The 16,990-nt window shown below is 53.1% G+C and overlaps 1 protein-coding gene across 15 annotated transcripts in view; it reads left to right on the forward strand.

Moving 5' to 3' along the window:
- Nucleotides 1-16,990, forward strand: part of CACNA1A (calcium voltage-gated channel subunit alpha1 A) — a 286,823-nt gene that overhangs the window by 212,173 nt on the left and 57,660 nt on the right. For all 15 annotated transcript variants that reach the window (XM_047700733.1, XM_047700723.1, XM_047700811.1 and 12 more), the window contains 4 exons: nucleotides 711-1,520; nucleotides 9,009-9,469; nucleotides 11,105-11,243; nucleotides 12,840-12,969. In XM_047700733.1, coding sequence (XP_047556689.1) covers nucleotides 711-1,520; nucleotides 9,009-9,469; nucleotides 11,105-11,243; nucleotides 12,840-12,969 — 1,540 coding nt within the window. The remainder of the gene's footprint in view (nucleotides 1-710; nucleotides 1,521-9,008; nucleotides 9,470-11,104; nucleotides 11,244-12,839; nucleotides 12,970-16,990) is intronic.

Below are 16,990 nucleotides of genomic sequence, written 5' to 3' on the forward strand. Positions count from 1 at the left end.
GGGGAGCCTAGAAAAGCAAATAATTAGACCAGTAAGTTTTCGAGGATGGTTTGTGGATGGTCTGTATAAAACTATCAGTGCGCACAGAAACCCTGGAAGAGTCTGTATACTCCAGCAGTCCAGCAGGGGCCCTGTGGGTAAATCGACAGCTGCAGGTAAAGAGGTGCTGCCCCCCCCCAGACTTCCAAGTGCCCAACCCGGCTCTCCCTGGGACCATCTAGACCTCCCATAACCCAGAACTAAAGGCTCCTGCAGGCCCCGTGGGCAATTCCAGAATCTGCTCCAGGCCAATGTCCTTTTGATTGGTTGTCTCAGAAGTTAAAATATTTTTAATGTCAAGGCTACATCCCCCAGGGGGTCATGTGCTACAATTTGAAAAGAGTAGAGGGGACAACAGGGATGCCCATCTGGGCTGAGAGCCCCCATTAGACAAAATATGCAGTCAGACCAAGACCCCTTGCTGAATGGAGACACCCACCTGGGCCAAGGCACTTGCTAGGCCAGGATGTCCAGCCAAGTTGAGTTTCTGCACAGGCTGGTTGGGCAGAGATAACCAAGCCAGGCCAAGATACCCTTCTGAGCTTCGAAGTGCCTCGGGCCAAGACCACATGGGCTGAGACGCCCCCTGGGCTGAGACTCCCGTTAGTGGGAGCAGCCGGAGGAGGCCACAGTGCCCGCGGTGGTCTGAGCCCCGCGCCCTCCCCTTGCAGGAAGGAGCAACAGAAGAACCAGAAGCCCACCAAGTCGGTGTGGGAGCAGCGGACCAGTGAGATGCGGAAGCAGAACCTGCTGGCCAGCCGGGAGGCGCTGTACAACGAGATGGACCCTGATGAGCGCTGGAAGGCCTCCTACGCCCGGCACCTGCGGCCGGACATGAAGACCCACCTGGACCGGCCGCTGGTGGTCGATCCCCAGGAGAACCGTAACAACAACACCAACAAGAGCCGGGCCGCCGAGCCCACGGTGGACCAGCGCCTCGGCCAGCAGCGAGCCGAGGACTTCCTCAGGAAACAGGCCCGCTACCACGACCGGGCCCGGGACCCCAGCGGCTCGGTGGGCCTGGACCCCCGCAGGGCCTGGGCCGGCAGCCAGGAGGCCGAGCTGAGCCGGGAGGGGCCTTACGGCCGCGAGTCGGACCACCACGCCCGGGAGGGCAGCCTGGAGCAGCCGGGCTTCTGGGAGGCCGAGGCCGAGCGGGCCAAGGTCGGGGACCCCCACCGCAGGCACGTGCACCGTCAGGGCGGCAGCCGGGAGAGCCGGAGCAGCTCGCCCCGCACGGGCGCCGATGGGGAGCCGCGACGCCACCGCGCCCACCGCAGGCCAGGCGAGGAGGGCGCGGAGGACAAGGCCGAACGGAGGTCCCGGCACCGCGAGGGCAGCCGGCCGGTCCGGGGCGGCGAGGGCGATGGCGAGGGGCCCGACGGCGGCGAGCGGAGGCGGCGGCACCGGCACGGCCCTTCGGCTGCGTACGAGGCGGATGCGCGGAGGGAGGACAGGGAGCGCAGGCACCGGAGGAGGAAGTAAGTGGGGATGACCTCGAGGCTGGCTGGTGACAGTAGCGGTAATGATGCTCAGAGCCCAAGTGGCCCCTGCTGAGCGTATCAGTCTTCTGCGGTCCACCCCATTGTCAAAGACGCGAACAGAGAGGCCTTTGGGCGGCTGGCCCAGGGTCTCGCCGCCACTCAGGGGCCTGAAACTAGGCCTTCTGGCCGCCAGCCTCTGCAGGCTCACCATTTCCCCCTTGTGCATCTCAGGGATAATCTATGAGAAATCCCCCCACCCCCCTACCCCCGAATTCTTCAGCTCTTCCATGTACTTGCTGTGTGATTGCGGGCAAGTGACTAAAGATCTCTGGGCCTCAGTTTTCTCAATCTGTAAAATGGAGATGGTGGGATCAAACTGGGTCATGGCTGAAATTCAAAGAGATAATTCATGCAAAAGTCCCGAAGAAGAACAGCTGACACGTAAGTGCTTGGTAAAAGTAGACCATTTTTAGCTGTTAATGAGTCAACCATCTTTTTACCTGATGCTATTCCTGAGGGATCCGAAAAGCCCCTCCGGGCCCTCAGAATTGAAAGGAGAGTAAGGCGGAGGCTTTCTGAGGCCCCTTGCAGGCCAGCACCCTACTCAGTAGCAAACAGCATCTTTGTTTTCTTAATATTTTGTTACTGTCCTGTAGTAATTCTACATACAGGAACCCAACCGTGTTGAAACAGATGTTGTTCTTATTTTCGCTGACGTCCTGTTCGTCTTCATTTATATCACCACGAGGGGATCATATTGGCTTTTTAATGATGTGTTTAAGTGGCTCTGTTATATGACATGGGCACTGGGCCAGCACTTACCAAAATTGAATGTGTACATGAATCCCCAGGGATCTTATTAAAATACAGTTTCTAAATCAGTGGGTCTCAGGTGCAGCTGAGATTTAGCATTTCTAAGGAGCTCTCAGGTGAGACTGATGCTGGTCCAGGGACCCCACTTTGAGTAAGGAGGGTCTAGAGGACAGAGTAAAGTGACACAGGGCCCTGTATGCAGAGGCACCACGAATGAACGTGACAGGTGCCGATGCTGGCTGGCTCTGGGTGGTGTGGTCAACTTAGGTGACATGAGGGAGTTGCCACCAGTATTGAGATCTTCCAAACTGGAGAATACCTCTTGGTGAAGCTCCCTGTGAAATAGTCTAGTCTTCCTTCAATGTGTCCAGTAGTTGCATTCCGGAAAAATAGGGTATGTATTTAAAACATACAAGAAGTGTCTGGGTGGCTCAGCCGGGTGTGTGTCCAGCTCTTGCTTTGGGCTCAGGTCATGATCCCTGGGTTGTGAGATCAAGCTTCACGTCAGGCTCTGTGCTCAGTGAGGGGTCTGCTCGAGATTCTCTCTCCCCCTCCCCCTGTACCCAGACCAGGCTCCCAACAGGAGCTATCTGATGTGGGAGCAGACTGTTCTGGGCATGTGCAGCATGTGCAAAGGCCCTGAGGTGGACCAGAAGGAAGCCGGTTTGCAGTTTGGAAGGTGAGGAGAGAGTGGCAGACAAAAGAATGGAAAGAACAGTGATGGATCAGCAGGACCTTGAATCCTCCCAGGGCAAGGAGAGGCCACAGAAAAGGTTTTTAGGTGGAACACAGTGTTTAGAACATGACTCAGTGATTAAGGACCCGTGATTCACTGATGCTGTTCTTCTCCCTCCTGCTGGTATTACTATTACTTGTTGCTATATTACTCCTGTGATTGAAGGAGGCTGAGTGACAGGGATGGAATGTCAGCACAGCCTGGTGGTGAAGGGCAAGAACTCTGGAGCCAGAGGTCACACTCCTGCCTGTCACCTCCCAGCTGTGTGACTTGTAGCATGTCCCATCTCTGCACCTCTGTTGGCTCATCTGTAAAGTGGGTATGAGAGCGGTCCTACTGCCTGGCGTAAGCGGAAGGTTCAATGGAGTTAATATATGTAAAAGGCTTTGAATCATGCCTGGCGTATAATAAGTGCTCAGTGAACATTAGCTATCATCACGGTGAAGATTATTACTATGTACTCAGTATATGTTAACTATGTGTAGAGGTGGTAACAGCAAGCACTTAGGAAGTATTAGCTATTACTATTTCTATTACTATTATCATTTATACTATTAAGATTTTCTCATAGAGGCACCTGGGCGGCTCAGTTGGTTAAGCGTCCGACTCTTGGTTTGGGGATATGTCATGATCCCGGGGTCGTGAGATCCAGCCCCACGTTGGGCTCCGTGCTCAGCATGGAGACTACTCTGGATCCTCTCTTTCCCTGTCCCTCTGCCCCCACCCCACCTCTCTCCCTTCCTCTCCAAAAAAAAAAAAAAAAAAAAAAATCTTTTTTATCATCAACAGACATAAAAAACAACTTCATATCCATAACCTCTAGAGTGACCACTCCAGCCCCTTCCTTTCACAGATGGGGAAATTGAGGGCCAGAAAGAGGAAGAGATTTCCCAAGGGCAGCCCACAGATAGCAGTGGTGTGATAAGAATGCAGCGTTCCCAAATCCCACAGATGGCCGCTGCTTCCCCTCTCCTCCAGAGGAAGAAACTACCTCCCTGCTACCACCCCAGACCTGCTCCAGGGGGCCGCTCCTATTACCATATTAATGGACATACTCGAAGCCCTGGCCAGGTAGACATTACTCTCCTGGCTTATGAAAAGAGTCTAATGCTCGTTGGAAATAGAGCTTCATGAAGATTCGAACACTTTTAGAGAAAAAAAATCCAAGACAAGGCATTCATCTGCTTTAAAGAAAAAAAAAAAAACTGGCCAAGAGAAAACTTTAATCACAAATGTAATATACTAAAAAGACATTCAGTTCTCCATGGTGGCCCTGCCTAAGGGGTCTGCCACCTGCATTTTTCCTTTTTATCATTTCTCCGGCCTTTTCCCAGATCTGCACTGTGTCTTCCATTCACCAGAACATTGATAATACACATATAATGGTTCTTTCCATTCCCTCTGCCTCTTCCTGGGTTAACCTTCCTCTCCTCCCCAGCTTTAAATGGCCTCCTGTAGCTCTCATAAGCTCACCCCAGTGAAATGTGGATGTAAGCACATTCTGTCATTCATTCTACATCGTTCTGTAGCCACTGACCCCAGATCCCCCACCCCAGGTGGCTGAGCCCAGTGGCACCCCAGGGCCATCAGAGCGAAGGTAGAGATTTCCCTGACTCCCAGGAAAACGCTGCGGGTCGCAGAGTGGCTGCCGCTCCCCAGTAGCCAGGCAGTGCCTCCTGCTGGACGGGGCTGAGCAGAGGCATCTCTTGCCAAGACCTGCACCACCCTGGAATTAGCATCTGGGCTCTCTGTGCCCTCGTTTCACCTGCTGCCATCACCATGAAACCCACTCCCCAGAAAGAGCAAAAGGAGATCCTGGATGCCTGAGCCTCACAGAGTCTATCCTGCCTTAGAATCTGTAGGACCAGAGTCCAGTCCAGCGCAGCCCTTTCTAAGCTGGGTGACACCTGGCCTTTGCCTCTCCTGGCCTCAGTTTTCTCATCTGTAAAATGGGTCTGATCCTAATCCCATGTCCAGTGGTGGTGGCTGTGGGGATTAAATGAGCTAATACACATAGGTCCTTAGGACATAGTGGCACCAGGAAGCAGAGGAGGAGGCACCATCCTCCTCTGCATCGGGGGCCTGTGCACGCCCCGGAAAAGGTGTCCATAGCCCTTGGCAGAAGGACGCTGAAGTGATTAGCTGGCAGAGGGATGCGGGGCGGGACCGGGTTATGCAACCGGCTGCCTATTCTGGGCAGCTGATGCACATCCCCAAGAGGGAAGGGGGAAGGGGCCTGACTTCAAAGTTTTCTGCCCCTTTTGAGTTCTCCTTGGAGATGCTTGGCAGTGAAGCCTCCTGGAGACTGAGGTGCAGCCACTGCGGTTGAGCTGGCTCCGGTTTCTCAGCAGACCGAGCCGGCAGAGGGAGCCAAGGGCTCCTGGTCCTGGGCACGAGGCTGCCATCCCCGCCAATGCACCAGGTCTCGGCTGTGTGTCCTTTAGTGCTGGCCAAAGGATCTAGGTTCTCTCTGAAGTGGTAATTTACCCGAACCTACTTTGTGCTAGGGATGGCTATCTCCTCCCCCCCCCCAAAAAAAAATTGATAAGAACAATGAGAAAATACTCCCAACCAGATTTTCCTCTCATGGACAACTTCTCAGAAAGGACCAGGAGTGGGTTCGAAATAGGAACCTATTTGTGGGCTGCATGAGACATTGGGGAAATACGGTGGAGACTTGATTTACTCGTGCCATTACAGCTGACGCACACTCACTCTCCGGGCACCGTACGAGGTTCCCAGGGCTGCTGGCGTCCTGGAGGCTGGGTCCTTCTTGGACAACGGATGCATCCCTGCACACTTGACCTCCAGCTTCATACCGCACAACCCACCCCCTGGCCCCCGTGTCCTCTCTCCTTCTCTTCCAAGACCTTCCAAGACTTCTCTCTCCCTCTCTCCAGACCTTCCAAGGACTGGTCATGGCATTCAGGGGCCAGCCTGATCCAGGATGACCTCATCTCATGATCCCTTTTTTTAAAAGATTTTTATTTATTGGAGAGAGAGGAGGAGAGAGAGCACAAGTGGGGTAGGGGCAAAGGGAGAGGGAGAAACAGATTTCCCACTGAGCAGAGAGCCCAACTCGGAGCTCGATCCCAGGACCCTGGGATCATGACCTGAGCTCCCCAGGTGCCCCTCATCCCACGATCTTTAGCTCAGTTATGTCTACAAAGGCCCTCTCTCCAAATAACACCACATTCACGGTTTCCAGGTGGGTGTATCTTTTGAGAGGCCAACATTCCGCCCATTACAGACTGCCCTCTGGCTCCTCCCCCCGCCAAGATGCATGTCCATTTCACGTGCAGCACACACTCCCCCCATGTGCCAACATCCCCAGAAGTCTTGGCCTCTCACAGCATCAGTTCAGGAATCCTACATCTCATCATCTAAGTTGGGTATGGATGAGACTCTGGGTATGAGCCATTTAGAGGCCAAATCCCCTCCCATCTGTGGACATGAACTAGAAGACAAATTCTCTGCCTGTAGAATACAGGGGTAGGATGAGCACAAGGTAGACAACCCTATTCCAAAAGGGAGATGCTGAGAAGGATAAAGGATCACTAGTCACAAGCAGGTTCTAAGCGAGGCAGGGCAGATCCCACCAGGGAGTTGCTTCATAGAGACCCAAGGAGGTTACCCACGCCCGTGTGTTGGATGAAGAACAAGGTTGAGTAACTTGCCGATGGTTTTGCAGCCACTCAGCTCCAGGATCCCCACTTTAGCCTCCCGGTCATAGGGAAGGCTCTGCTACTCTATCCCCAATATAAAGACAAGGGACTTGGGGCTCAAAGAGGTTAATCAAACTACAGAGGGTCCCACAGCTGGTGAAGAGCTTTGCTGAGACTCAAAACAGGCCAGTCTGCCTCACTCACATGACTGAGAAGTGAGAAAACCGGCTGGGCCTGCCCTTCTCCCCGTGCAGCCTCAGAGACGCAAGTCTGAAAATAAAATCCCTCGTCTCTCTTCCACTTCCCAAAAACACCGTGGACTTTGGCAAGTTAAAATGCAAAATTAAGACGAGGAAGTGTTAGGTGGATTTAGAGTTCCAGACTGGGCGTGGGTTTTCGTGCCTACCATCCTACCTGATCTCCCAGCTGGTCAATGAACATGTGCAGCCTGAGGACATCGTTTTCTACTATGCCTTGGCCTCTCCAGGACTCAGTTTTCCTCACCTGCATAATGGGACTAATAGCACTGCCCACTTTCCCCAGCGATTCTAAGGATTAGAAGATCTGTGTATGTCTGAGAGGCGTGTTATGTCTGGCCCACAGCAGGTGCTCAGTGCGTGTGAGCTATTATGAGCAGAAGCAGAGGATACAGGAAGCAGAATTGGGGTTGCCTTTAAGAAGAGCCGGAGGGATAAGTTTCGTATTGCAAAGCCCTCCAGTGAGAGACATCGTTGAGATTATAAACAATAAATGTCCTGGGGTTTCCAGGGCACAGGCTTTGCTGGGGCCAGCGCCCAGGTACTAAGGAAGGACAAGACCCCTCGTCTGAGGACCCAGGGTCTAAAGGGTGGTCTGAAAGCAAACAGAGCAAATTGGGGTCCAAACCCTCAGGGAGCTGACTGGGAGCCAGGTCCGCTTGGCGCAGGCAGGCAGAGCCGAAGCCAGCTGAGGACGGACATGCAGCCAGCAGGCACCAGTCAGGACCCAGACCCCTGCCACCCTCACCGGGGCCACAGCTCCTGGGGGTGACCGGCAAGCTAGGCGTGAGTGTCCAGATGGGAGGAGGCAGGGCCTGATGGGAGGGCTGGGACCATGAGAGTTCAGGGCTTCATTGTCCTCATCTGAAAAATGGGGGCATCTACTTATTACTTGACAAAAAGTGACCAAGCATTTGCCATGTGCCAGGCCCCATTCTGGGCACTGGAATCACAGCTGTGAACAGAAAGACAAAAATAAACCACTTCCCTCGCAGAGCTGATGTCCCAAATGGCAATGGGGTAGAAAAAGCCCAGCCAAGACCCTTAACATTTTTCTCTTCTCCCCAGTTGCACCGAACACTCAAGGCTCTTCTGAGTTAATTATGGAGTTAATTATTTGAGTAGTTGAGGCACCAAATTCCTACCCGCCTTGTCTCCCCCACTCTCCACCTGCAGCCATACCAGCATCCTGAAACTCAATGAGCTTGTCCCCGTTTCAGGACCTTTGCACTGTCTGTTCCCTCTGCCTGGAATGCTTTGGCCATCACACTTGTATCCCCATGAAAAATTATCATGTTCATTTACCAGCTGTGTGGCCTTAGGCAAGAGACTAAACCTCTCTGAGCTTCAGTGTCCTCATCTGGAAAATGGGGCTAGTTATCTAGCTGAGGATGAAGGGGTTATTATAAGCCGAGTGCTTAGAGCAGCCGCTGAGAGCTTTGTTACTGAAGTGTTTGCTGTTATTAGGTTTATTCGTGTTTATTATGCTTATTTGGGTGTATAGTGTGTTCTCCCTAGCTGGGATATTGGGAGGGGACATAAATACATCAGGCATGTAAAGCCATGAGGCAGTTTTATCCCTAAAAAGATGGTGTCCCCCTATCAGTTTTAGCCACCCCTGAAAACACTCTGGGCCCCAGTCCCACCCAGGAGCTCCGGGGGTACCTATAGGCAGAGGCAGGGGGCTTTGGTTTGGAAGAAGGCAGGCTCTGGCAGAAAGTTCTTTTACTCTCGGGTTTCTCCCCACAGGAGTAGCCTCATCCCCCAGGAAACAGCAAGAGAAGCACCACACTGAATTCTGGGGGGCCGGGACGTTACTCTTCCATGGGGTCATGATCTCCAAGCAGGAGTCAGCCAGGACCCTCTCGTGCCAGGGCCTGGGGAGCTCCAGGACGTGGCCTCTCCGGGTCCAGGCGTACATCCCAAAGGGTGGAAGCTGAGGCAGGGTCTAGAGCATTCGTCCTATTATTCTCACTCAGTTACGGGTCCTTTCTCATTGGCCTGCCTTCTGCAGAGAGAACCAGGGCCCTGGGGTCCCCGTGTCAGGCCCCAACCTGTCGACCACCCGGCCAATCCAGCAGGACCTGGGCCGCCAAGAGCCGCCGCTGGCCGAGGACATCGACAACATGAGGAACAACAAGCTGGCCACCGCGGGGTCGGCCGGCGCCCACGACAGCCTCGGCCGCCCCGGCCTGCCCCAGAGCCCCGCCAGGACCGGGAACAGCACGGAACCCAGACCCACGCCAGCCCCACCCACGGCCACCAACCCCCAGAATGCCGCCAGCCGCCGGACGCCCAACAACCCTGGGGACCCGTCCGACCCCGGCCCCCCCAAGACCCCCGAGAACAGCCTTATCGTCACCAACCCCAGCAGCACCCAGACCAACTCAGCAAAGACTGCCAGGAAACCCGACCACACCACAGTGGACATCCCCCCAGCCTGCCCGCCCCCTCTCAACCACACCGTCGTCCAAGGTGAGACCCCCACCACCCCCGTCACCGGGAGGGGCACCTGATGTCCCTGGGGCCAACGAGGTGAGCAGGGCTGGCTGGGCCCAGTCCCGGCAGGCTTAGCCAAGTGACCCTTGACGGTGAACCTACTTCTGTGGCCTCAGTTTTTTCCTCTCCAAATGGGTATAGATGCGGTTCCTACCCGCATGGGACTGCCAGGAGGGCTAAAGGAGATAATACACCGTGGAACCTGGCACACGGCCTCCAAGAAGTTCAGCGATATTGTCTGCCTCCCAGATTCTCACAGGAAAGCCAGGACGCCACCGTATTTGACAAGCAGTGGGTCCTTTTCATGGAAATCAAGGAGGCATCAGATGATTCCCCAGATCAGCCCTGTCCAAAAGAAATGCGACATGGGCCACGTGTGTAGTTTTAAATTTTCTAGTGGCCATATTGAAAGAAAGAAAGGCGAGAAGGAGGGAGGAAGGAGTGATTTAAGAAAAGCGGGGCACCGGGATGGCTCAGTCAGTTAAGCATCTGACTCTTGCTTTCGGCTCAGGTCATGATCTCAGAGTGGTGAGATCGAGCCCAGCATCAGGCTCTGCGCTGGGACTGGAGGCCGCTTGGAAGTCTCTCTCTCTCTCCCTCCCTTTAATCTCATTTAACCCGAAGTGTTATTTATTTGTATCTAAAATGCTACCATTTCAACACGTAATCAGCATTTTTAACAGTAACGAGCTACTTTACATTCTTTGTCTTGTACTCGGTCTTAGAAATTTGGTGTGTTTTACACGTACAGAGTATCGTACTGTTCAAGTATTAGACAGTGCAGGTCTAGGCCTTTGAGGGATTGGCAGTTTGTGACCTCCCTCCAAGCCCCCCACCATGTACGATTGGGGTCAGAGAAGCAGTGAGAATTTAGAGATGACCCACTGAGCTAGTTATTTCCAAAGATGGTAACAATAGCCCTCTTGGTAGTGCCAGCTCTATGCAGGAGAACTTCATGAATCTGCTTGATAAATGCTCAACACAGCCCTACAAGGAGGGTCTTATAATTGTGCCCATTTTATAGATAAAGATACTGAGACTCAGAGAAACTCAGCCTGCCCAGAGAGGCAAAGCAAGGCTGCAGGATCAATGCTTGGGAGGGTAGTGGCCCTTGCCATCGAAAGAGAGGTATTCATGGTGGTGGGAAACCCTGCAGTGTGATGAAGGAAGAGCTCAGTATTACCATCTGTAAAATGGGTCTGTTGGAGCTCATGCTACCTGCCTTCAAGTGATGGTATGATGATCCAACGGGATGGGGGCAGGTTTGTGTTAGCATCCCATGAACGTCCCACCCGCCTCAGGGCTGTCGAGTGGTTGAGAGCAGGCACTCTGGGACCAGGTTCAAATCCCAGCTTTGCCACATCCCAGCTGTGTGACCTTAGGCAAGTCACTTCACCTGTCTGTGCTAGTTTCATCCTCTGTAAAATGGAGAGTATAAAGTACCAACCTCACAGGGTCATGTGAGTATTAAATGGACTAATGTGGTCCCTGGCGCACTGTAGACACTTTACAAATCTCGGCTGCTTATTGTCTGCTCTGGGGAGCGGACGGGAGCCCAGAGGCTTATGGGAAATCACGGAAGGAGCCCTGTGTTGGTTCTTGTCCCCACAGTGAACAAAAACGCCAACCCAGACCCACTGCCAAAAAAGGAGGAAGAGAAGAAGGAGGAGGAAGACGACGACCCCGGGGAAGACGGCCCCAAACCCATGCCTCCCTACAGCTCCATGTTTATCCTCTCTACGACCAACCCGTGAGTATGGCCTGTGGCCAGGGCAGGGTGCCTGGGGCTTCCACTGGGTTGGTGGAAGTCAAGCCAGACAGCAGGCCCACCCAGTGGGTACTGGGGAGAATGGCCTGCAAGATCACCATTAGGCCATAGGGGATTTTTGAGCAAATTTAAAAATGATGCCCTTTTCTTGAGTCCTGTAAGACAGAAATTTCTCATAAAGTATTGATTTAGGGAAAAAGACCCTTTCCGACCATCATCTAGAAATTATGGTCATAAATATTCAAATCTACACCACCTGTAATGTGAGAGGCACCCCTAAGAAATGTTTGCCTTATGCAGTGCACAACCTATGTCATCATATATGGCGGCCCTGGTCCCTGAGCTCTTGCTCCTAACCTCTCCTCCCCAAGGATTTGGATTCTAGACAGATGGTCTCTGAGTTCCGTAGCCCTTTGTCTTGGGCATCCTTGAGGAAAATAGATTATTTAGGAGAGAAATTTACCACGTGCATCTCACTGTGGCTTCTTTGAGGATTGCATTTTTCCAAAGGACATTTCTTGAAACCCTGGTCCATCAAAATGCTTCCTGACAAAAATCATGTCAAAGAAGCTGGTCGGTAACTACTTTCTATTACCTGCCTCTTGAGACCTTTGAGTCTCATCCTATGTGCTTCTTTTTTTATGTGGTTGAAAGTATCTATTTTACTAGGAAAACATTTATGTGGTATTCAGTGCCAGGCACTGTTGTGAGTGCTTTACAAAAAAAAAAAAAAAAAATTACCATAATAACCCTATGAGATTGGTACTGTGCTTATGCCCATTTAACAGATGAAGAAACTGAGGCCCAGGAAGGTGAAGTTACCTGCCCAAGGTCATACAGCAAGCAAGTGGGAGAGCCCAAACAGACCGATGCCAGCATCCCTGTTCTTAACTACACACACAGCCTTGCTGCCATCCACACAACTTTATGACATATTTATAAATATTATTAGCTCCACTTAAGAGGTTAGGTACTTATGTATTATCCCATTACCACATCAAAGGCTCTGATAAGGCCTTCAACCTATAATTTCAGTAGCTTTCTGGAGGCCCCTACTATGTGCCAGGCATATATTAACATTTTTGATCTTCACATTCTTGTAGGCTCCATGATTATGGCCATTTCACAGATGAGAGCTTTAAGGCACAGAGGGGATAAGTAACTTGCCTAAGGTCACTCAATCAATTAAAAAAAAAAGAGATCTCTTTAATCCAGAATTTCCCTATTTTATTTGACCATGGGACATTTTATGCGTGAAAAACCTTTTCATCTCCTGCAGAATCGGGGAAACTATTTCTTCAACTCAGTCTGGGAATCAAGATTTTCCAAGAGGATGGTTTGGAAGGGATAAGAACTTATCAACAGGCCCTGTGAATATGTCCCCTGGTTGAGGGCCCCCCCACCTTCTTGGGGTTCCATGACCTCCATGAAAGCCCCCAGGTGGAGGATCTTGATACTTTGTTGGGCATGGGACCTTGGGGAGTGGTAGGTGAAATAAGGAGAAGGAAATTACAGAAGGAAAGGGTTTGTAAGCCCACGATCTGAATAGACCTCTGCACACCCATGTGTCCCCAACAGCCTGCGCCGCCTGTGCCATTACATCCTGAACCTGCGCTACTTTGAGATGTGCATCCTCATGGTCATTGCCATGAGCAGCATCGCCCTGGCGGCTGAGGACCCCGTGCAGCCCAACGCACCTCGAAACAACGTGAGTCCCACCCAGCAGACCCCTTCCTGGCTGGGCTCCTCTGTTCCGGGCTCCTTTGTCCTGCATCCCTGAAAGCTGATTGCCATGGTGGAAGGAATGTCAGGGGTACCCCTGGGGCACAGCCCTGGGTGCACCATGGCTGCTGGTTGGGAGGGGAAGTTCTGATTCCTTGAGGAGGTGCTTGGGGGCAGGCTGTTGCTTAAGGAGACAGTGGCTGTGTGCACGTGGCAGAGGGGAAATTGGTTGACAGTGGGTGGGGCTAGAAATTGCTGGCATCCCTGGTAGAGGGAGTGAGGCTGGGTGATATGGAGGGACGCACGCCGTGCGTGGCAGGTAGGGGGGACTCAGGCAGGGGGTCCTCCACAGCCAATCGCCTGGGCAGCCAGGTGTCACCAAACAGACTTCTGGGTTTGGACATGAGCTTTGAAAGAAAGGACTATTCTGACTCAGAAACGCAGCCGACAATTTTAACTTTTTGGAGAGCTAAAAAGCTTTCCCTTTAGGGGTCCACGGTCTGTTAGCAGTTCCTGTTAATTGAGCACTTGCTGTGTTCCAGGCACAACCCCAGGCACTTGGCACGTAAGCTTTCCCAGATATTCCCACGTGGGACGATGGAGAAACTGAGGCTCAGGGAGGCTAAGGGACCCGACCAAGATCACACAGCACAAATCCAACTCTGCCTCCCCTAGGGCTCCCGCTGCTTCCTTCAACTGTCTCTTTATTGAGCACCTACTGTGTGCACAGCTCCCCTTGTGCCCTGCCAAGCAAGAATGAGTTTGTGCTTGTGGTTGAGATGAGGAAGCAAGAGATTGACAGACGGGCACATAGCAGATTCTGGACTGGCAGCAGCAGCCCCTGCTCCAGCTCCTTCCTGCCCTCCATTGCTGCCCTGCCCCCACTCAGAGCCAAAGGTACATTTCCTGCTGGGAGCTGGGCCCTGCTGCCCACGCTAAGTAGGTTAGGAGCCTGGCGAGGCTAGAGAGCCCCAGAAGTCAAGGCTGCATGACAGCAGCTTACCTTGCACTTTCCCTTCCTCTGCAGGCCTGGCAGGGCCCCTGGGGACCTGATGGGGGAGTTAGAAGGAAATAATTAGAACAAGGCTCCCGGAAGAAACTAGTACCAGGGCAGGGCTGGGGCTGTGCCCTGTTATCTCCTGCTGCCTGCTCTCCCCCAGGGACGGCAGGGAGCCAGGCCCAGGACGGGGCATCCTGAGAGGGGTCAGCAAACCCCCTGCCGACTATAGAAGGCTCAGTCGCTGGCTGGCAGGGGTGCTGCTGTGGTGCCCAGGCTGAAGGAGCCCAGCCGGGCTCAGACCCCGTGGAGCATTTGCAAAGCTTCAGATCCTGGTCCTTGCCAGCTGCATCTCGCAGCTAAAACTTCTCTCCTCAAACCCCACCCCCTTCAAGGACACTGTGGCCCCGCACTGCCAGCTGATGCCCAGGGACCCCCTCCCCCCATTCTTTTGTTGGCTGAACTAGAACAGACCTCAGAAGAGTGCAGGAAACACGCATGATCCATCTCTTCAAGGATTTAAAGCACCCACAACCCCTCCCAGGGACAAGAAATAGAACAAAACCACCCATGACCACGGCCTCCTCGATGCACCTCTTCTTCTCTCTGGAGTCGGGGTTCACAAGCGGGGACAATGTCTGCAGGCACATTTCGTTGTCGTGACTTGGGGCGGGTGGCAGGGAGCCACTGGCATCTGGAGGGCGGAGGCTGGGGGTGTTGCTCGGCCCCCTGACGGTGCACCGGGGCGGCCCCTACCACAGGGAATGACCCTGCCCTGAGTGTCCGTCACACCGACCTTGGGAAACGAAGCCCGGAGGTAACCATGACACAAACCACCCCCTTCCCACTTCTGGAATGAGCTTAACTGCTCTCATTTTCCCACGGGCTTGTGCTTTCTTAAGCACTAGATTTTGGTTTTACTCCTCTCTGACCCTCAACAGATAGAATCCTTCCATGCCTCTCTTCTGTCACCCGACATCGTGTCCCCTGTGAAAGGAACACATTGTGGCAAGGAGTGACGGTCATTCTTTTTCATGGCTGTTTCGTATTCCTCTGCTGATGTCTGTTTGCATCATTTCCAGCTGAAAAACTGGCCACACACCCCACCCCCACCCCGGGCGCGTCTCTGGGGGTGCATGGGCTTGACTTTCTTCAGGGTAGAGAACCATAAACGGAGTTTCTAGATCAGGAAGCTGTATGCAGTCAGGCTTGCTAGCTGCCCCCAGGTGTTTGCTGGACAATATGGTGACACTTGCGCGGGCGGCGTGGGGGGCTCCCACTGCTCCACGGGCTTGTCAGAACTTGGTGCTGGAGACTCGTGTGCTTGGCGGACTCCGTGGCTGTGGAGGGGAATCTGTCTGCAACTTTGATTTGCATTTCTCTGGGATAAATGGGTCTGAGAACATCGTCGGATTAAACTGAGCCACAGGAAATTGCCATTCGTAAAGGTCAAAGGATCTCCATATTCAATATAGTCAAACCTAATTTGTTGGTCTCTTGATTTTCTCTTGCCCCATCTAATTCATTCCGTTTTCCACAAGTAGATTCCCCTGACCTCCTAGCCTGCCCTTCCCCACTCCCTGTCTTCCATTTTCTCTTTCTGCTTTTCATTCGTTGCTTTGCTTAGTCATTACTAAATGAGCAGCCAGTATGTGCCAGGCACAGAGCTAAGCATCAAGGATTGACAGGGTATGAAACGGTCCCTGCCTTCCCAGAGATCACAGAACACCAGGTCTTGGACCTTGTTGAGCCCTCCACCCAGTGCACCCGGAATGCTCTCTGCACCCAGATACCTCCAGCCCTTTGCACCTGTCGCCCCACCTCAGGAAGCTGGCCATCCTGGCCACTCTGTCCCTACTGGTCCTTTGAGCACCACACAAAATGGGAATGTGAGTTGCGACCACATGGATCACAGAGCCCAGCGCCTACAGGACCCAGTACAGTTCCAGTACTCATGCCTTCATTCAGCAAATATTTCTTGAGTGCCAGCTTTATGCTTGGACCTGGATATTGACCCAGAGGGGCTACAGGGACAGCCAAATGTTCATGCCTTCATGGGGCTGACATCGGGTTGGGCACATGGACGATAAGATAACTAATGACTATAATAAATTATAACAAATAGTTTGCCAGGGTGGGTGGTAGGCTTGGTAAGGGAAAGTGCAAGTAGGACTTGAAACAGGCAGTGGGGGAAGGCGGCACTGAGAAAGTGATGTGTAAGCCAAGCCATAGAGGAGGAGAGAGAGAGGGCATCCAGTGGGATGTGGGGAGGAGCATTCCAGGCAGAGGTAGCCTCCTGTGCAAAGGCCCTGGGGTGAAGACAGGGTGACAGGAGCAGAGAGAGCAAAGGGGCGTGAGAGGAGGTGAGGGCATAGAGGTGAACCCCCCCAGAGTGCTCACGGCTTTGCTGGGGGTGGTGGTGGCAGGAGGATTATGGCTTTTACCTCAAGTGAGATCAGAGCCACAGAGAATTCTAGAGCAGAGAAGGACCCGAAACTGACTCCGGTGTTCACAGGAGTCCTCTGGTGGTGGGCCTCAGGAAATATCAGCTCCTTCCTAACGTGAATGTGATGGGAGTCAGGTCCCTGCATTTGCCACCCGCCAGACCCTTGCGCTAGCCCAGTCACATCCTCACACTAAGGTTACACCAGAGGTCTGTGGTGACAGGGCCTAGGAGGGGCCAGGCTGCAGACTGCTGCGCATCTAGGCAGAAACCTCCCTGCCTGGCCCTGTCTGTGTACGGCAGGGGGTGCAGGGAAAACCACCCCACCATGGTGAGGATGTGGCCACAGAGCTGGGAGGGAGACCACAGTGGTGAATTTGACCCCCTGGGGTCTGACTTAGGTGGTCATGTTTAGGAGACCCTACAGTTTCTCACCTAGGATGCCCAACAGGTCAAAGGCATTGAGAGATGTCAGACTCATCCCCAACAGGGATGCAGGCCTCCCTGAACTCCCTCAAGACCACCTTCAGTTTATATTTCAGCTTTGGGCAAATAAAGAAACCCTTC

The sequence above is a fragment of the Lutra lutra genome, chromosome 1 (genome assembly GCF_902655055.1).
Source record: "Lutra lutra chromosome 1, mLutLut1.2, whole genome shotgun sequence".
NCBI classification, from domain to species: domain Eukaryota; kingdom Metazoa; phylum Chordata; class Mammalia; order Carnivora; family Mustelidae; genus Lutra; species Lutra lutra.